The sequence below is a fragment of the Chrysoperla carnea genome, chromosome 2 (assembly GCF_905475395.1).
Source record: "Chrysoperla carnea chromosome 2, inChrCarn1.1, whole genome shotgun sequence".
NCBI lineage: Eukaryota > Metazoa > Arthropoda > Insecta > Neuroptera > Chrysopidae > Chrysoperla > Chrysoperla carnea.
Window position 1 is genome coordinate 75,722,978 of NC_058338.1, and position 22,220 is coordinate 75,745,197.

General features: G+C 31.3%; 1 protein-coding gene across 1 annotated transcript in view; it reads right to left on the minus strand.

The window, feature by feature from the left end:
- LOC123292184 (low-density lipoprotein receptor-related protein 4) overlaps positions 1 to 22,220 on the minus strand; it is a 33,780-nt gene that overhangs the window by 2,421 nt on the left and 9,139 nt on the right. The window contains exons 2-19 of the mRNA XM_044872745.1: positions 18,781 to 19,474; positions 16,181 to 16,374; positions 13,673 to 13,802; positions 8,141 to 8,247; positions 7,880 to 8,054; positions 6,329 to 6,814; positions 5,017 to 5,357; positions 4,743 to 4,952; positions 4,501 to 4,682; positions 4,268 to 4,431; positions 2,993 to 3,378; positions 2,716 to 2,883; positions 2,437 to 2,652; positions 2,097 to 2,377; positions 1,737 to 2,033; positions 1,484 to 1,677; positions 853 to 1,156; positions 255 to 796 (exon numbers count right to left, since the gene is read on the minus strand). Coding sequence (XP_044728680.1) covers positions 255 to 796; positions 853 to 1,156; positions 1,484 to 1,677; positions 1,737 to 2,033; positions 2,097 to 2,377; positions 2,437 to 2,652; positions 2,716 to 2,883; positions 2,993 to 3,378; positions 4,268 to 4,431; positions 4,501 to 4,682; positions 4,743 to 4,952; positions 5,017 to 5,357; positions 6,329 to 6,814; positions 7,880 to 8,054; positions 8,141 to 8,247; positions 13,673 to 13,802; positions 16,181 to 16,374; positions 18,781 to 19,370 — 4,967 coding nt within the window. The 5' untranslated portion in view covers positions 19,371 to 19,474. The remainder of the gene's footprint in view (positions 1 to 254; positions 797 to 852; positions 1,157 to 1,483; positions 1,678 to 1,736; positions 2,034 to 2,096; positions 2,378 to 2,436; positions 2,653 to 2,715; positions 2,884 to 2,992; positions 3,379 to 4,267; positions 4,432 to 4,500; positions 4,683 to 4,742; positions 4,953 to 5,016; positions 5,358 to 6,328; positions 6,815 to 7,879; positions 8,055 to 8,140; positions 8,248 to 13,672; positions 13,803 to 16,180; positions 16,375 to 18,780; positions 19,475 to 22,220) is intronic.

The window sequence follows — 22,220 nt, forward strand, 5'->3', positions numbered from 1 at the left end:
GTTATCAAATGGTCATAATGTCCGACAAATTCCCTGCTGCGTTTTTTTAGAACGATAACTCAAATATGACGTCATCATGCTCATTTGAAAACGCAACCTTTTCGAAAAAAAATCGTATAGGAAAGTTTGGTAGACTCGTCAAAAGAAAGCCACTCAATAAGTTTCAATTATGTATTTATCATTTTAAAAAATCTGTGGTGTCCCACGGTCCAAAAGTATTTGAAATCTTGTATGAATGAATGTACTTGACTTACCCTCGTTTTGGATACAAAGCAACTGATCGCGGTTCATCTAAACCATCCTTAATTAATATTTTCCTGCATGTACCATCCAAACGTGCAACTTCCAACACTTTACGCCCAGTATCGGTCCAATACAAATTATTACCAATCCAATCGACCGCTATACCATCTGGTGTTGTTAAATTGGTACCAATAATTATTTGTGTATCCGAATAATTGTGCATATTTACTGAACGTATAATACGTAATTGTACATCAGTGAAATAAATAAGTTTACGCTCCCAATGGAAATCCACAGCAATTGCGTTATGAATATTATCGATCGGTAATGTTACGTCCCATAATTCCCGTGTATCCAGTGATACTCGAGCTAACGATGATCGTGTCGCAAATAGCAAATATGTTGATGGTTGCATTTGACATTCATGAGTGTTATTTGGCTTGTGTAGGATACCCGTTGGACAAGCACAAGTATACGAGATTGGATTTCGTAAACATAAATGCGAACATCCTCCATTATTGGTTCCACAAGCATTTTCAGCAATATTTTCCGCCTGAAAATAAAGAAATGTTTAGCTAAGCAAGACATTTGACAAAGTATGGAAAATACCTGAATTGATCGAATATCCATTAAACCATCCAATTTATCACGAATTGTTGTACGATCTGATCCGTTAATTTTATCCGCTCTGTGTACCGATTCAGTTTGCCAATCCGTCCAGTACATGTGATTACCAACCACAACAAGTCCATATGGATGTTTAACATCTGTTATAATTATCCGTCTGTCATGACCTTCTAAATCACTTGATTCAATTGTTTTTTGATTTGCATCATTCCAATATAATCTTCCTGATGGTCGATCAATTGCCAGACCATTGGGCCAAACTAAACCTTCGGATATAATTGTTTTTCTGCAATAGAAATAAATGATAGTTTAAGAAGTCATCAAAACGCCCAGCTTTTATGCCATTAGCTCAAGGACGGTGTGGAAAGACGAAAGTTTGATGGTTTATAATTTCATCAATTTACGGATGAATTTAGATAGATAGTCTTCTGTAAGACTTTCATTTTGATGGCCATAGAAAAGAAGATATAGTTATATAAGAATCATTCGGTGCTCAAGCTGTTCAATTAGAAACATACTTTGGAGATGAAAATAAACTTAGGAAATGGGAGCAGATTCGTATTCTGTGATTTTACATATTAAGGAAAATATTTTTGCAGAAGTATATGTTTACCTGTTACTGCCATCCATATGGGCACATTCGATTCTGGGAGTAGCACCCCAATCAGACCAAAACATAATACCATGATGATAATGAAGTGTTATTGCTCTGGGACTATCTAGTTCAGACCAAATCAATACTTTTCTATTTGTACCATCTAATTCGGCGACTTCAATACTATTTCGACCAGCATCAGTCCAATACATCTAAAAATATGCATACAAGTCTAGAAATTTATTGTTTAAATAAGGCTGGAAGTTTATACTTTTCGTCCTGTTGAATCAATTGCAATTCCATCTGGTGTTTCAATTGCATCATAGATTATCGTCTCGACAGTTTTACCATTTGGTGTTGCTTTTCGTATTACATCCTCTGCAGTATCAGTCCAATATATTTCTCCAGATTTTCTGTCCACGTCAACAGCTAAAGCATTTTTCATTGAAGGCAAAGGTAAAACTACATCTACAATATATTCCACATCCAACGATATTTGACGAATATCCACACGATGGGCAAAAATTAAATAATTAATAGGACCGTTGGCACAAGATTTTCCATCATCCTAGATTTTAATGAATAATTTAATATTTTGTGCTAAAACAGTTATTAAAGAAAAAATAAATACCCCAAGTTTAATGCCCATTGGACAAGCACACGAATGGCCTTTTGGACGAAGTAAACATAAGTGTGAGCAGCCCCCATTTTTGACGTGACAAGGTGATTTGATTTTTGGGCGCATACGATGAAAAACACAAACATCCATTAAACCTTTTATATCTGAACCCAAAATTGTTCGGTTTGAACCATTTGTTTTATGAGCTGATTGAATACTTGATGTTTCCCAATCTGTCCAATAAATTTTTGTTCCAAAAATATCCAAGCCAAATGGATGTTTTAAATTAGATCCTAAAGAAAAAATTCTACAGTTAATTCCTGAATCATTTTTTACAAGATAAATAATTTACCAATTAATGTTTTTCTGCCAGTTCCATCCAAGTGTGCATACTCGATTGCTTTTGTTCCTCCATCTGCCCAATACAATCGTCCAAGTAAATGATCAATTGCTAAACCATTTGGCCAAGTTAGATTTTTGCTGAATAAAACAGTCCGCATCGAGCCATCCATTGCCGCTTTTTCTATTTTTGGAACTTCACCCCAATCCGACCAATACATGTATCCACCTAAAAAATATAATATGTTTATTTCAATGTGTTATTGAATCAGTTTTTTAAAGATACCATTACCTGAGTTCGTCGGATCTACAACAATATCTCTTGGTTTATCCAATCCTTCCCAAATCAGCAAAGTACGCATTGTCCCATCTGTATTGGAAACTTCAATACGATTTGTTCCAGCATCTGTCCAATACAATTTATTGGTTACCCAGTCCAATGCCAGACCAGCTGGTGAAACTGAAATGAATTACAATAAAATTGACGCTGAACTGTTAAGCACATAGGTATCACTTTTTAGATAATAAAAGCTTAAAGACAGTTTTAGAGGATTAATTTGTTAACTTACTTAGATTTGTTGTAATTATAGCCTTTTGATTTGTTCCATTCAAATGTGCACGGTTGATTGTATCTTTTTCCACATCCGTCCAAAATATCGAATCAGTTGCAGAATCCCAAGCTAAAGCCACTGCTGATTTTACACCTTCTAATGGTATTACCATATCAATTGTTGTTCCTTTACTCTTCTCAAATTGACGTAAACGTAAATCTTTTTTACGTGCAAATAATAATAATTTTTCGGGTGCTTGGCATGATTTCTTATCGGAGTTCAATTTTTGTCCAAGTGGACAGACACAAGTGTATGCTTTTTTATTTGGTAAACACATATGAGAACATCCACCATTGTTTGTTCCACAATGATTGGTTAGATTTGGCTGACGTTGGGAATGATAGCTGAAAATTATAATAATTATTACTCTATTTAAAAAAGACCTACTGAACATTCTAGAACAGTAAAAATGTTTTAACGACAATAGATTTTTAAGTGCTAAATGGTGACATAGAAAGTGAGTCATTCTGGCTTATCGTTTGGCTCCTGCAACACTCTTAGCGTTCTGGAACTGTACCTATCAGTGCCCTGTAATAACTACTAAATGTTGCTTTCGAGTCCCTTCGAAGTAAAAAGGGACTACAAGAACGTTTTTCTTCTCATTCTCATCTACTATTTCATTTTCCTATGATAGTGATTAGACGAGATTTCCTAAACGCATCTTTAATTTTTTTAATATTTTAACTTGAAGATTAATAATGCTAACTTTCCCTGGAAAGTCCTGATAGGCCAAGAGTGGCAAAATTTTATATATCAACGTGTCATTTTATCTAAATATTTAATGAGGCCATAGACGTGTCGTCAAACAATTTTGACTTCGTGATTAATGGGAAAATAACTTTTAGCATAATGCATGCTGAATTGGGAGGCACCTGTCAGACGGTTTCTAAGCGACACCTCTGAAAATAATGACTAACAGGCATAGAGGTAAATGAAAATCTGATTAAAATAACACGAGGCAGCTTCTTCAAACAGTCAAATGAGCCTGATAACGAAATCCATGTTTCTAAAATTTTGTTATTGGCATTTGGACTTATATACTGAACTTTGTGATCGGTGGCGTGCTATCGGTTCGCCATTCACCGTCAACTTATCCAAAGTGTGCAATCCTACAACCCTTTAGGTCTTTCAATTATTGATTTTTTGTTCGGGAACCGTAATCAAATTATTTTAAAAGTTGATTTTCTATTCAGGAACTATAATCAAATTATTTTAAAAGTAATATTTATTTACCTATGGATATCCATTGGAAAATGTAATCCTGAATGAATGGTACGGAATCCTGTACCAGTAGCTTTGTTTGCTGAAGAAATAGCTTTTGTATGCCAATCTGTCCAATAAATAACATCTTCAAAAATGGTAATGGCAAACGGATGGGGTAAACCTTTACTGATAACCTAGTTAACAAAATAAAAAAATAAAATTTATAAGAATAAATAATAAAAAGAAATGGTAAATTTTTAAACCTTTTTCCTGTCTGATCCATCAAACGCACACGATTCAATAACATGGTGCTTCGCATCGGCCCAATATAATCTGTTTGCTGTATAATCCAACGTTAATCCATTTGGCCAGAATATTGCTTCGGTAACAATGGCTTTTCTGTTTGATCCATCCATATCGGCACGTTCAATTTTTGGATTAGGTCCTATAAATAAATTGTTGTTTTTAGAAAGTGAAATTTTTGAAATTTCTATTTTTTATTTACCCCAATCTGTCCAGAAAACAGTTGCTTCACCAGGATGTACTGCAATTGCTCGTGGTTTATCTAAATCATTCGAAATTATAACATATCTATATTTTCCATCTAATGTGGCAACATCGATTCGTTTTGTTCCTGAATCCGTCCAAAATATTAAATCATGAATCCAATCTACAGCAACTCCGCCAGGTGATTCTAAACCCCATTTAATTACATCTAAAAAATAATTCAAAATATAACAAGAATTCATTAGAAAAATTTTTTTGGTATGTGTAACAACCTGTTGAATTTGTTCCATTCATGAATGCTTTACGAATAACATCTTTGGACACATCTGACCAAAACAATGTTTCGTACTTATAATGATAATCTAATGCAATTGCATTATGAAGACCCTTTAGTACCGATATGTATTTGGAATTGCTTAATGAAACCTGCCGAATATCAACACGATTTGCAAATAGTAAAGTTGGTGGAGCACCATCTGCTTTACAACTACGCAAATCGGGACGTAAAATATAACCGGTCATACAACCGCATGTGAAACTACCAATGGTGTTATTGCATGTTTGTGAGCAAACTGGATCCGTTTCAAATAAACATTCGTTGATATCCACACAACTAAAAAGCGAAAATAGCTAAAATTAAAAACATTTTCGACAAAATAAGGAATTTTTTTGCAGTGGATTCAGATTTTAGTATCATTAGATCCCTACTCCAATTAGAAAATGAGCGTCTAATCTTCAAGTGGTTGGTCTAATTTTCCTCAAACATAGCTAAGAATGGGAGGTGATGTGCCAAATGTTACATTATATCATTAATATTGCCAGTATCTACACATTTTTGGGTTGTGGACTAAAACTGATTTGATGATATAAAGTACATTATTCTATCAGTATTGCTACCAGTTCACAAATATTTTTAACTTTGGCAGTATTTCTGACCGTAAAAGAAGTCTTTACAATTTCACAACAAATGCAAGCAACAAAATTTCTACTTAACATTTCTATAAATGAGGAAGTAACTAACAACACTTAAGATATATCCAGCAAAGTATTTGCAGTTCATATACTAAAACTTTGGTAAAACCCACTTTTCGATAGAATTTAACGATTTTTTTTTCACAGGCTAAGAATAGGGCTTAGTATTATATCCCAAAGTTTCAGAAATTTTGACCGTTTAAAACGCATGATAATTAGTGCCTTAGTTCCCAATTTTGACAATTAACATCCAAATTAATATCTCGAAATAAAAACGACGTGGTGCTATTTTTTTCTTTTATTCTAAAAACATTCCTTTCAACTCTCCTACTTTTTCTTCAATTTTGATGAGAGATTTTTTTAATATCGTAAAAATACTTGGGAAGGCAAGAGTTTCACATGCTTTGACCCTCGAAATTGTGAATTTTGCAGCTGCTTATCTCGCGATCGAAACGGCCAAAAATTCTACAATTTCGGGATCTCACAGCTAACATTATTCTGAGCCTGTGAAAAAAATAGGCTAAATCTGTCGACAAGTGCTTTCATGCTGGAAATATCTTAACAATAACAATTTTGTAAAGGTATGATATAACTGTTTAAAGTTAAAATTACCTGAAACCATCTTCTGAAAGTGTATATCCTGGACGACAACTGCAACCATCTTTACCATCAGCAGTTGTAATACAAAATTGTTGACATTTTGAATCTTTTTCACATTCTCGTCGTCGTGGACAGTTCAATTCATCCTCACCCTGTGGACAATCTTTTTGGCCATCACAAACATGTTTACGATTGACACAAAATGGTTGTTGCTGTAATGCCGTTGTTGTATCGTTTGGGGGATGTGTATTCCCACAGGTAAATTGATTTTCATCACAACTGATTTCACACTTTTGTTCATCTTCACCGGATGAACAATCAGGAACGTCATCACATACCCAAGTTTTGAGTATACAATTTCCATTGTTGCATGTAAATTCATCCGGTGAACAGGTTCGTTGTGTTGCGTTAGTCGTACAATGTAATTCGTCTTCACCTCCTTGGCAATCTTGCTCTTTGTCACAGCGTAATTTATCTGGTATACATTTGTCATCACATCTAGGGGAAAAATTTGTTTAATAAATATTATAAGATGAAAATATCAATCCTATTATTCGCCTTATTCGACCTATTCCATCTTCGTTAAAACGAAAGTAATTTTTGTATTTTTGGGTCAAAATTTTCTTTGATTTTTTTAAATAATGTATAAAGTTTCTATAAAAAATCAGAATTAAATTTTCATGAAAACATAACTAAGCTAATTTGAACCCACCGAAACGATGTAATTGGGTAAAAATCGTTATGATTTGATATTTTCGACATTTCAAATTTAGAAAGCTCAAATTCAAAAGCGTTGGAATTTTTCCACTTTAAAACAATCGTTAAGAGATAATTTTTTTGTTTCTACTAATTTGAACCCACCGAAAACGATGCCGTGGGATACAAATGGGTATGATTTATTATTTTTGGGATATTGATTTCAGAGAGCTAAAAATAATCATAGGAAAGAGTAACAAGTGAAATTTGTTTTGAGTGTTTGAAACACTCTCCAATAACAATAAATAAAACCATTTTTTATTTTATTTTATTTTTTTTGCTAAGTCCACTAAATTGTATTATAGAACCCCAAACTCGCACTTGAAACATAGCTAAGAACACTCTCCATTAAATTATCTTTTAAACGAAACAAAAAAACCCAAACCGGTTCATCATTTGAGCGCTACGATGCCACAGACAGACAGACAGGCATAGCGGTCAAACTTATAATACTTCTTTTTTGGTTTGTGGGCGTGGGTTAAAAAAGAGAAAGAACTGATAATCAAATATTTTAGAATAAATTCGTTAAAGGGAACCGAATTTTCTTAAAACTTAGATTTGAATTACCTTAAAAATTTATTGCTATTTTAAACGGGAGCAACTTTTTACCCCTTACAAAAACAAATTCTATACACATTTTTTGAGTTCATTTTTGACGAAAATTTGGTTTCAAGCTTATTTGGAATCAGCGAAAATGATTTTGTCGGGTACAAATTGATAAGATTTTAGGTTTTTGAAATTTTACCCACTAATATACTTTAGATCTGACTGCGAATTAACACAAGCTTTGAGTTCATAAGTACTTACTTGAATTCTCCAGCACCACATTCTCGTGGTTTTTCAGCGCAACCAACTTCATCACTCCAATCACCACAATCATTGTCGCCATCACACCTAAACTTAATTCGGATACATTTTCGATGTGCCGCTACATATGAACATTGAAATTCTCCTTCACTACACGATGGTGGTTCCATATCCGCTGCAGATAAATAAGCAGATTGTATTATTTTATTTTGTAGTTTAATTGAATTTATTCATTATTTAACACATTTTGTTGTTACTTACCACATTCAGTTTCATCAGATCCATCACCACAATCAGGTTCTGAGTCACATTTCCAACTCATGGTAATACATGAACCATCGTTACATTGGAATTCGTGGTTTCGACATCTGAAAAAGAAAAAATTTTTAAAAAACGGATTTTAAAATTATGTATAGGAAAAATAGAAATGCTCGCCAACCTTCCCCACAACCTGTGCGCACAGGCTTGCTCCTGTCTGTAGTTATCTGGGATACCCTGTATATTAGGTATATAAAAAATAAAGATTCATTAAGGCTAGGGTAAAATATCAAAAGAGAGCAGACATGTATATATTTAGTTATATAAAATCTCAATTCTATGAAGACTATCAAGAAAATTTTATAGAATATTGTGGGTGTACTGTTAACTTTCTGATAGAAAGTTAAGTTCTTTTTGCTCCGAAAATAGAAACTAAAAACTTAATCGTGCCCTTAGATTTCGAGGTGCCTATAATGCAAAACACTCAAAATCAATTTTTAAAAGTAGTTTTACATGAAAAATTCCAAAAATGTAGGTATATTAGTTTTCAAAGACAGTTAGTGTAGTTGAGCTTTTATAAAAAGAAAATCATATTCTATTAGAAAAGTGGGCAGAAGTAACCTTTCGAACACCACATTTTCTTGATTTAGAATTTAAAAAAAAATATTTTATTTTATATTATGGACAATTTTAAGCATTTTTAAGCCTTGATATTTTTTACCTAAGCTCAACGCTTTCGAGATATACTTAAGCATTTGCAAAAACGTGGATTTTCGCCGAAAGCTCTTTACTTTCGAAAATAAAGATTATTTTGTGGTTCTGGTAAAAAATTTGATGTGAAAAAAGTATGATATTATATTTTGAACAATTCAAAAACAGTAAGTTTTTGTAAATAATGTCAAGGGTCAAAATATATTGAGAATTATCCAAAATATAATATCATGCGGTTTTCACATCAAATTTTTTACCGGAACCACAAAATAATCTTTGTTTTCATAAATAACAAGTTTTCGGTTCGGTTTTTTCGGTTAGTAATAATGAAATTGAAATATTTATCACAAATTTATATCGAGATTTGTTCTATAATTGATTATTGATTAATACAATAATCAAGTTATTGATCTGGGTCCTAAGGGCTATATCCACCACTTCTTGTTTATATTGTGTTTGGTTTGAAATAAGCAATAATCAGATTGTATTTTTTACAACTGTATGAAGAAAATATGAAAGATTCTCTTTCCACTAATGGATATAAATAAATGAATAATAAATATATAAATACCAAACATGGGCAAAAAATGGGACACAAAAGTATGATTTTTCAAAATATGCATCACAACTTAATTAAGTATTGGTATAACAGTCGTAAATCATATTAAGTTCAAAGTCTAATAGATAGATTTAAAATGTTCATTCTCTTCAGAAAAATATAAAAAAAAACCTGATCTTTTCAATCTCTATCTCTATAAGATATTATAAATGCAAAAGTAAGCATGTTTGTTTGTTTGTTTGTTACGCTTTCACGCTAAAACTAGGGAATGGTTTTTAATGAAACTGTACAGCAATATAGCTCATAAATCAGAATAACACATGAGATAAAATTTATAAAGATATATTAATAAAAAAAAAAAAAAAAAATTAAAAATTAATTTAATTTGACATTAACATAAATTACAGATTTCTGGAAAAGTAGTCATTTGACATTACCATAAATTACAGATTTCTGTAAAAATAGTCAATATAAAATAATTCACGGCTATCTTTTCTGATATACTCAATGAATAATTACGACTATTACACATTTAAAAAATTAGAAATCTATACATATATTTTACCTGTGTAAAACAATCCTTACCATTATTTCGAGTGTTATAGAAAGGGGATATGCGAGAGCAATCTTTATCAATCTTTACTTTTAAGCCCAGCGAAGCGGGCTGATTTCACTCTAGTAAAATATAAAAATACTACACATATCAGAGACATGCTCCCAAAATTATCATACTACCATTTTCGAATGGTAAGAAAACTGATCTGAGTTCTGAATATCACAGGTCGTGCGTGGGTTCAATTTTTGATTTTTTAATCAAAAAATTTTTTTTAGAATTTTTTTTATAAAATTAATTAATTTTTTCATTAGGTATTCATTTCAAATATTTATATTTATTCATATTTATATTTCTACATTTTGGAAAACTATCGTCAGAAAGCCATCGACACGCATTTTCATTATTACATTTATTTTTTTAAAGCGAATATACAGTCATAAAAGATTCAACTCGTATAAATGTGTATATGTATCTGTGCCTATCTTTATCTGTGCATTCATAATAACCAGCAGGGAACTGGGAAAGCTAAAGCTGCTTGTTTCCATGGAGATCACCCAAGCAACATTATTTCCCTTCCGACAAGCTTCGTCTATCGATTCGTATAACATTTTTACAGTGTGTTTCATTAAAATAGTCAATATAATTTATTTATTATATTTGTTCAATATATGAATACTTTTGTATGTAAAAAAATGTAGTCAAAAGTTCAATTTTTGGTTTAAAAGATATAGGTATATTTTAAAAAAAAAGCTCATTAAAAGAATTGCAATTTTCATTTTCTATGATTTATAAGATGTTTTTACAAGATAAAATGCCCAACAGAAATTGTAAGTTCCACTTAAGTGGTTTGATGTTTTAAAACCGCGCTCTGAATGTGCCATAATAACGTTTTTAGCTTATTTTTAACTTGCTGCACGAAGAATTTCTTTTCGGGTGTATGCCTATTTTTTTAGCACGCCCTATAGCTTGACAAGCCTTTTCATAAAATCTGATGGTATAGTTTGATGTATTTTGATAAATGATCAGGTACCAATGATTTCATCGTGGGAGTCCTATTGGTATATGATTTGGTTGAAAATTAATATTTCTTGTAATTTATATTAAACTGCGTTTTAAAGCCGCATCAAACATTCGCTATTTAACAAACACTGGACAATAATTACATGCCCGTCAAATAGCGAATACGAACGAATATTCGCTTACTGCTTACTAAATATTCGCTTATTTTGATGATTTTTCTCGTATTAAAATATGATTATGATCGTCAAGCTGTTTAAATATTTACAATCATGATAAGCGAACATTTGTGACATGGAAATTAACGAATAACCCTCCGCACTACTCTTTTTCATTATTTTGGTGAGAGACATTGTTTATGATATGGATCTTTTTCAATCAAATTAATGCCAGAAGTTGACTTAATCTTGCAAGTGATGCAACAGAAGGCGGTTTGTACGCACGTTTCTTGGGATAGCTTAAATGATGGTTTTTAACAAACTTCAAAAAGTAGGAGAATCTAAATTCGGTTGAATTTTTACTCGTGTGTGCTATGCGAAATCTTCATTGATTCTGAACCGACTTTTATATTTCTATTTTTATACCATGCATATATGTAATATGCAAGGTATAATAAGTTTAGTCCCAAGTTTGTAACGCTTAAAAATATTGATGCTACGCACAAAATTTTGGTATAGGTGTTCATAAAATCATTTAATTAGTCCATTTGCGGTTGTCCATCTATCTGTCTGTCTGTCGTCGGTGTGTCGTTTGTCTGTCGTCTGTCCGCCTGTCATCACGATAACTCAAAAACGAAAAGCCGATATCAAGCTGAAATTATTATAGCGTGCTTAGGACGTTAAAAAATGAGGTCGAGTTCGTAAATGAGCAACATAGGTTAATTGGGTCTTGGATCCGTAGGATCCATCTTGTAAACCGTTAGAGATAGAACAAAAGTTTAAATGTAAAAAATGTTCCTTATCAAAAAACAAACAACTTTTGCTTGAAACATTTTTTCGTAAACATCACTGTTTACCCGTGAGGGCGCCAATTAGGCGGAAATTTTATAGTATGTACCATACTTGAATATCAGTTATGTATGTGTTACATGTATGTATGTGTTATGTGATAAAGAAATCAACACTGACTATGCATGGTATTTCAACAATTAATTGTTTGTTTTCACTTGTTTTTTAATAATTTATTGTCTGGCATATTAAAATTCGAGATTGTTAATTTTAATTTGAGAAATATTATCTTTCTTAATATTAATAAGTTCTATAATGAAAATGAATATTGTATGGAAAGATAATATTTGCCAAAACACTTTGTAGTTCTTAGAAAGAAAGAAATTGTATAGAAAGTTGTGTTTGTTTTCTTAGTGTATCATTTTCGATGATAAGTTTATTTTTATCTTATTGTTATTTGTAAAATAAATTGTTTTTAAGTATTTAATTCTAAACATTTCGTGGAATATGAATATATTATTTATTAAAAGACATTATTTTAAAATGTAACATATTACTAGGTACAACTGCCGTCTGGGTACATCTAGGTACAAGCCGTGTAGATATGGACGGTTTGAAAACGAAATATAAGTGGAAGTATCAAAAAGACATTTGTAGGGTTTCACAATAGAGATTATAAGTTTTTAAAATGCTACATTTTATATAACGGGAAAAAAGTAAAACTATCTCATCAATTCAGATTAAAAAAATCCTTTAAAAACTCTTGAAAAAGGCCAGACATTCCAAGAAATTGGTAGTGATTCTAGGAGTGTTTTACATTTTCCTAGATTTTTCATGTTTTCTATGGTTCTAATTGTTACTTTCACGGTTTTTGTCAGCTAGCAACAATTTTTGCGTAAAATTCTAGAGAAAATTTCAGGTAAGTTTGTAAGGCAGTTTAATGTACTGTATAGCTAAAACTGTAACTGATTGTCTGAATCATCTATACAAATTCTAAGGAAGTTCTAGACATGCTAGAAAGGTACGGCATTCGACGCAAAATTTCTTGAAACCAACGGAATAAATCGAAAAACTCCAACTTTTTCATTGCAACCCACCGGATAATCGGAAAAACAAAATTATGTTTTTCAGTTCTATAAATAGCTAGAAAGATGGAATTTTCACCAATAGACCCCAATTAAAGATCAAGCAAGAGAATACTTCAAAAAATTTCATAAATCACATCGCAACCTCGCAGAAAATCGGAAAAAAACCCAAAATTATATTTTTCAGTTATACATATACATGCTAGAAAGATGCGATTTTTCGAATTCGGTGGGGAATTAATTAGTCTTCTCCCAAAATTTTCCGAATTCATTATCAAATTTTGCTAGAATAATAATAGATATTTTAATTATAATTTTTGATGGCTTTTAATTCTGTGATTTTCTCAGAAATCACCTCTTATTAACTAATAGAGACTATGAGTGGGTTTCAATACTTTCAATCTAAAACAATAGTTCTATTTTTGGATTTATTTCTTAGAAATTCATTCGAATTTTAAATCACTACAGGTGCATTTTTTGCAAAATTCAAAATTTAATGGTTCAACATTAGGATTGATTTTGAATCCTGTTAAGAATTCGATAAACTTTTACATATTTTCTATAGACACGTTATTAATAACACCTTTCCCTTAAATTTGGACTGAATCTATTTTATGAGAAAATATATTTAAAATGTAAAACTAAACATTTGTCACTTACTCGATTTTTGTACAGTTAACTTCATCAGAAAAATCTTTACAGTCATTATCATGGTCACAAACCCATGATTTTTGAATACATAATCCATTGGCACATTCAAATTGGTCATCTGTACAGTTTGCTGTGAATCCTGCAAAGAAAAAAATAAGTAAACAATGTTTTTTATTATTTCTACTCAATCTCAAATCTATTACTTATCTATGAACAAATTAATGACACGGATCTCTTAGAACAGGCGCTGGATGGGGTTGAGTGTGCAAAATATGAGTACCGCATTTTGTCAATTTATTCTTGATCAAAAAAGCTAATAGATTAATATTGTGAATCTTGCCAGAAACTCTATGGGTCCAATTTTTGTATCCCCCCTCCAAAGAAACAGTTAAATGACATTTTTTTGAATCAAGTAAAAAATACTCTTGATTCTATGGGTTATTTAACGTCAAAAAGGTTCTTTGTGATTTTTTCGTAAACTTCTTCGTTTTCGAGATATTAACAGTTTAATGTTTGGAAAAACTCCAAAAAGGCCATTTTAAAAGCTGAAAAACGCGTCTTAAAATTATATTTTAGAGCTTACCAAAATTCTAAAATAATGTTTGAACATCAATTGCAGTTTACCGCAGAAATTTTTTTCGTATTGGAAAATGTTTTGGGGTATCATGCGAGTGTAAATCCAAATTGGCGGTGCGGAGGGGCGCGAGCTTTAGCCGCCATCTTGGAAAACACGTTTTATCTAATACCTCGTGACCCGAGCATCGTACAAAAAAAATAGTATAGGAACCATTTTCATTTAAAATAAAATTTTGTACAATTTTTATCGGAAACTTTTTTCTGTATAATGTATAGGTTTTTATTTAAACCGCTCTAAACTTTTCTTAATATAGTTATTGCCTAATATATAGTTCACGGTTCACGGTATATTAAAAATGGTAATAAACAAATTTGTACAACATATAATTTCCAATAAATTTCATGCTAAACTTTTTGCCGTAACTTTCGAAGTTTAAGAGCTGTAGGCCAATAACTAGGTATTTTTTTTCTGAAATTTACTGCTGAATTTGTTTTTGTGTTGGAATATGTATAGTGGTATCCCCGAATGAAAAAACAAGTTCTCGGGAGTGGGGACAGTCTTCTGCAGCCATTTTGGTAAACACATTTTATCAAATTTCTGGTGATCCGGGCATCGTACGGCAAAAATATTAGAAATCATTTTTGTAGATAAAAACATTTTCTTTAACTTTTATTTAAATTTTTTTGTGTTTAATGCAAGTTTTTATTTATCTATACTTTTCCTAAAATGGTTATTGCTAAATATATAGTTAACGGTTCAAAGCACAATAAAAATGGTAGTAACCAAATTTGTAGATCATGAAATTTCCAGTAAATTTCTTGCAAAACTTTTTGCCGTTACATTCGTAGTTTAAGAGATATAGCTTGATAAAACTTCCACCTCGTAAGTTATCAGTGGCAATTTTGTAAATTATAAGTGAAATAAATTCATTACGCAGGGATTGACGGACCCGCGGATCATTGATTAAATTGATTGGGTTGAATAATAATAATAAATCATAATCATATTAATGAGAGGGAAAAGGTAGAGAAGGGGATAAAAGAGTTCAATATTGATGCAAATTATTTTATTGAAACTAATTAACTGACTATACATTTATTTCATCAACTTTAGTAGCTCAGGTGGTTAAGGCGTAACCAATCCTGTTCGTGGTATGTCTAGAGTAGCGGGTTCAATTCTCGCCGTTACAAAAAAAAATGTTTGCATTAAATTGTAGAAAAGCAAGTGAAAACAAACAATTGACTGAGTTAATTGTTGAAATACCATGTATAGACAGTGTTGATAACACAATCGTTTATTTTTTGACGTCACATATATAAAAAAAGATATCCACTTTAAAATAGCCACGCACACTTAACTGATATTCCCATATTAATTTACATACTATAAAAGTTGTACCTAATTAGCGCCCTCGTGGGTAAACAGTAATGTTTACAAAAAAATGTTTTAAACAAAAGTTGTTTATTTTTTTATAAGGAACATTTTTTACACTTAAACTTTTGTTCTAGATCTAACAGCTTACAAGATGGGTCCTACGGACCCAAAACCCAATTGACCTATATTGCTCATTTACGAACTTTTTACGTCCTGACTACGCTATTAAAATTTCATCTTGATATCTCTTTTCGTTTTTGAGTTATCGTGTTGACAGACAGACGGACAGATAACCGGAAATGGACTAATTAAAATTATATGTTCTACTAAAATGTTCTACAAATTTGGTAATTACGATTTTTCATGAACCATGAACCGTTAACTATATATTTAGTAATAACCATATTAAGAAAAGTTTGGAGCGGTACAAATATAAACTTATGCCTGATACAGAATAAAATTTCTGACAGTAAAAATAAATTAAAGCAGCGGTTTTTGAAATGGGGGTTGATACAGGCGAGCATGATTAATAGTGGAAAGTAAGGAAAAGATAAATTATTACATACCACAATGAGTCTCATCGGAATAATCACCACAATCATCATCTCCATCACATAACCAGTCTTTTGAAATACATTTCCCTGATACGGGACACCTTACATTATTTTCTGATTCATCACATTGCATATTATGATAACCTTCCTCTTCACCACAGCCTAACTCATCTTCAGCATTATCACAGTCCATTTCACCGTTACACCTGTAAATAATATTTTTATTATTAATTAAAGGCAGCGGTAGCGTAAATTGGGAACTTTTACAGTTTATCAAAAATTTTTGGTTTATGATATTAAAATTATTTTTGTAAATACAAAAAAAAAACTTAAAATTATTTATTTATTAAAACCGCAATAAGTAACCACTTCAATTGGGATTTCATGTTCATAAAACTTTAAGATCTATTAATTGAATTTGTATTAGGTTTTTGGTAGTACATACTATACTATAATAAATAATTAAAATAATAAAAAATAATTTTATTATTAGTGTATGACAAGTTTTTTTATTTGATCTCAAAATTTTTTCGAACTTTGCGTTCATTCTCAAGAGATTCAAAAAAACTTGTAGTCATACAATAATAATAAAATTATTTTTTATTATTTTAATTATTTATTTAAGATCTATTTTTATGTTTTCCAGTTTTAATTACAGGCTTTATTTCTCCAGATTTAATTTGGAAAAATAATGAAGGGCGTCGCCAACCAGTAGTGAAAAAGGGGGGGGGAGGAGAGCAGAATGGTGGATAGATAAAATTTATAGTTTTAAAATATAAAATCAAATAATTATAAAAATAAAAAATTTTAAACTTCAACAGACTCACGAAAGCAAAAATTGATGCCAAATCTCCATCGATCTTTTGGGTGGCAATTATAACTCGTAACATAAATGACAAGTAATTGATAAAATTTTTTTTTGAATGTTTAGGGGAGGCGACCGGATTATTTTGATCCCTTTGGCGATGGCCTTGTCTATCGTATTAATCATATATTTAGATAATTAATAATTATTAAGTATCTCACCTTAGCTTTTTTTAAAAGAGTAGGTCTTAATCAATTAAATGATCTCATTTTCTTATATTTTAAAAATATTTATTATAATTTATAGTTTCGGAAAAATGATTTGATTCTTAATTTCATTGTTTTGTAGTGTTTCGGTGATACGTGCGAAATCATTTTAAAGTGCCGACTAATAGTTTCCTGGGAAGCAATTACGTTTTGGAGTCGATGCCAAAAGCGATCTTTTAGCTATAGATATGGTTAAAGACGACTTCAAAGCGTAATTTTTCACAAGAAAATTATTAATTTGAGCCGGTACTTTAAAATTATTATTTATTTTTTGTGGATTTTTGTCAGTGACATTACATTATATAGACTGGTGGTCAAACGATTTTAAACGTGCCAAAATCTGAGGTAATTGCTTAGGTCTAATCCTTTGTAAATTCGTAAGAAAAATGTAAAGTGATACGTGGTTAGTATTTTTTTTAACTCAAAAAGCGAATAAGTCCTGTGAAATCACGATATTTTATGTAAAACATTTTATGATATGAAAATTTAACATTAAATGTACGTTTATTTAATATATGTCCCTAAATTCTTTTAATAAATGTATTTTTTTGATAAATGTCCCTAGCTGACCTAAGCAATTACCTCAGATGTTGGCACGTTTCTCACTGTATGGAAAGATAGGTGATGCTTAGTCTAGGTATAATGTAATGTCAATGATTTTTGTAGGTTTTAGTTTTTGCAAAAATTTTTTTATTATTTATAATACCTTTTTATAGACGGAAACCTACTAATACATAATTTATTTAAATCAAACCTTGTGTGCTCTCCGTAATTTTTAAAATTTGAAAAGTAAAAACAAATCATTGGGTATATAAGACCGTAACTTTGGAACATGGAAATTTTTTGACACGTGAATCGAATTACGTTTGTTTTGTACGCCAATTAGAATAACATTTAAAAAATATAAAACAATGGAAAGATATTAGCCTACGAATTACCTTGATAAATCGACCGTTAAAGTTTTAAGGGTTGGCTTTAAAATTTTAAAAAGGGTCGATTTACATATCGACCTTTTATATTCGTTATCGATGCCATTACATTTCGAAGTAATCGTGAATGAAAATTATCTGAGTAGGCTAGAATGTTTTTTGGAGTAAACAATACGGTAAAATTGATTGAAATACAAAAAAGTTGTTAGCATTTAAAGATTGTTGCCCATCTCCTTTTAGCAAAACAAAGTTTTATTTGTATTTTATATGTATCTCTACGGTGATATCGGACAATAACGTCAGTAACCTATCTCTTGCTCTTTGTGTAATTAGGAATTTTAAACGTTTATGTTTTGCGTACATCTAGAGATTTTCAAAAACCAACTTCACTTTTTTGCCCGTCATCTTCAAGTGATAAAAAAAATTTAGTCAACATGCCTATAGATGCGAGAACGTCCATAACAAAACCAACCCATTTTTTGGGCTTAACATTAGTCTATATATGTATACCAATGATTTTCGACTAACTTATATTTTCAAAGTATTCATTTAGCATACCAAGCGTACGTGGTTCAATTCATTTTGAGACTTTCATAATAAAGTAATACATACCTTAAATCTTGTTTTATACACGTGCAGCTACCAGCACACATATATTCACCCCGGTAACAATTTCCACCGCATAAATGTTCGGCAGCATCCCCCTCTTCCATAATATCCTCATCACGCATATGTTGCGTACGATCGTGTCCAGCCGAATACTGTCCTAAATGCTGTAAACTTCCATAACGGAAATCAATACCTCCACGATCGGGTAAATACCCACCCCCAGCTAATCGCCCCGAATGATCAAATCTTCCAAATTCAGGTCGACTACGCATTCCACCTGGTTTATGATTGAAGCCACTTCGATGTCGTGGTACCTCGTAATGTTGCGGATCGATGTTTGTACTATAATGTGGTGGTATCACAATATGACCGTGGTACGGTATTGGTATTGCTTCCATATCAGGATGTATTGGTATTGATACGGGTAAAAGTGGAGGTTGCATCATTTTTGTTTTGTATAATGGTACGTGTTGTATGGTTCCTGCTGCTAACGGTGATTGAGTTGTTGGTGGATTATTTGTAGTCGTAGTTTGAGTGTTGTAATAAATGATTGGATTTGAACCAGCTTGGCGTAATGATCCGGAACCATACATTTGCCGTGCTGCACCACGATTGATATGAACTGTCGGTTTTGTATCACCACTGAAGTTTGGAAGTTCTGTTGACGCAATTATGGACGTACTACATAGAGCGAAATCTGGAAATAAATTAAACAGCGAAATTAGAATAGATTATTTCAACTGATTGCAATCATATAAAATAAATGTTTTAGATTATGCCCCAGATAAGTGCTTCAATACATAGTATAAAACAAAGTCGCTTCTACCTGTCTACCCCTAATCCTTTTGCATGCTTGGAGCTTTAAACCTATGCAACGCATTTTGATGTGATTTTTTGTTTTAGATAGAGTGATTCAAGAAAGGAGATTTTTGTATAATACATGCATAATATAGTAAAGTTAGGGGTCGAAAGGGATGTCTCAAATATTGAAGATATACAACTAGTTTCAAGGATTGTTTTTATCTATTTTTAGCCTACGGGGGGTGTAAAGGTGGATCCAAAAAGTGGGGATGAATAATCGATTATTTGCATATATTTGAAAGTGGGATATCAAATAAAAGAGTATGACGTGTACATTACAAAACTGTTACCCTGAAAGTGGGGATGTTGCCCAGCAAAGCAGGTAGTTTACAGGTAGTTAAATATAAAACTGTTATATATCTATTTGTTTTTACCGAAAATTGATAGTAGTGATTTCATTGAAAATTCTGAGTGAAAATGAGAGCTTTACGTATTTTCATGACTGAAAAAGTTGCTTTGGTCAAACACTTTTACTGTCATAACTTACATTATTCAAAAAAATAACCATTTAGAGAATGTTTTCTGCTTTTGTGTGAAACACTGCAAAAATTTTCAAAGATTGAGTTAAATTGTAAGTTTATGAAGAATTAAATTTTCCAAAAATAGTTTCTAGTAAGTATTTGTCTAATAATCATTGTTTGGCCGCAAAGGCTATGAAATTCCGACAAGTATAATGGAATCGTATGATGGGCGAATATATGGCTTGATACACAGAAGTAAGACCTCATTGTTATATTATAATATAATAGTTGAGTATATCGTAATTCCAGTGGAAGCGCAAGGAAATTTTCAATTTTTAATATAGAAATATCATAAATGCATTGACTTCCAATTCCATTTTAAAAAACCAGGTTAAGTAGGAAAAAGATTATGTTTTTCAGATCGCTGAACTAATTTTAATCAGAAACAGCAAAGAACCATTCGAATTCACGCAGCTTTCAAATAAAATAATTTGCCACGTAGGAACAAGCTCACTATGTTCGTTTGTGTATTGTTTATGGACTCAAAGAGTTCTGCATCGATTGAGCTTGAAATTTTACACGATATACATACATCCTGCTTCGAGGATGGTTTTTATTTATGTTTATTTATGTTTTATCAGGGGGTGGAAGAGTGACAATGCAAGTGGGGAAGAAATTTTGTATATGGAAATCTCATGTAAATAATTTTATAAACAAATACAGTTCAACGTCATTTCATGTGATTTATAATATTTACAAAAGATAATTCTAATTATTATTCTCACGAGCAGTTTGTTAGGAATGTCTCTTTATTAATCGGAAATCAGAAACTATATTTTATCGTTGTACAAAAAATTTAAAATCATGGTTATAAAGCTATATATGTAAAGTTCGAACTGGCAGAAATTGACAAATCATTGAAGATAGAAATTTGAATTTTTTAACAAATTTTTAAAGGAAATAAAGTATAAAAGATTCTAATTCAATACAATATGTTAAAAGAATGACTAGAAGGTTGTTACGGCAGGCGTGCCACGATTAAAATTTCAATTTTCTTTATTAACAAAGTTTCAAAATTTGTTTGTCTATGAAAATTAGCGCCACTTTTTGTTTGTAAATTACTTCATAATTTATTTCAATTTATGTACAAGTTTAAATTTCTTTTAAACATATGAACATATTTTTGAAAATGAAAATAAACATGATGACACAAAATGAATAGTAAATTGAAGTTTAATTTCTCTTTTGTATAATCATAAAATAACATTCACAAAAACATGTTTTTATGAATGTTTGGTTCTTCTGTGGTATCTTCTGTGTGTACTAAAACTATTTATATACATGAGTTATTTTAAAATGAACTATTTAAATGTGGCTATATATTTTAATACAAACACTTTATACATTTAGAAAATGCCTTTTATACGTGTAATATGTATGTAACTGTAATAGATAAATTAAATTGTTAATATCTTGTACAATCATTCACAAAATTATCAAACTTTTAATTGTTATTAAATAAATGCTACTTCAAATGGAGGTTTGTGGGGAGAAACAGGTTAGCCAACAATTAAACAGCAGATTCGGGAGCAGGCCCGTGCGCTGGAATTATCCAAGAGAGGGGTTCAAACTTTTGTTCGCAATTGTTCATGGTCATGCATTCAATAAAACAAGAAATTATTTTTTCAAGTAAGAGAACATTTAATTAAGTCAAAATGTAAATATATATTATTAATATGTAAAATATTCATTTACTGTTTTTCAACAAGCTAATTCTGCGAGGTACAAAAAAAAACTTTTCCAAAACTCTGTGCACATCGACTTCTGCACCACGATGTATATTGAACTAGGACTAAACCAGTTAGCCGATCTTCAAACGAGACGACGAAAGGTTGAAAAGAAGCGTTCATTCGTCGCTGTTGTCACAGGCAAAACGCGAAGCATTTAGTAAACATGCGGAAACGCATCTTTATTACAAATATCGAGTGCTTCGAGTTTAGAACCCCAACTGGCATGGCGTTTTCGCCAAAGTTGAACTTCGTCGGCCCAGATGATACGGGAATCATCGTGCAAAAAGGAATACATTCTATTTCAAAAAGTCGCGCAAGAGTTTTGATCAAA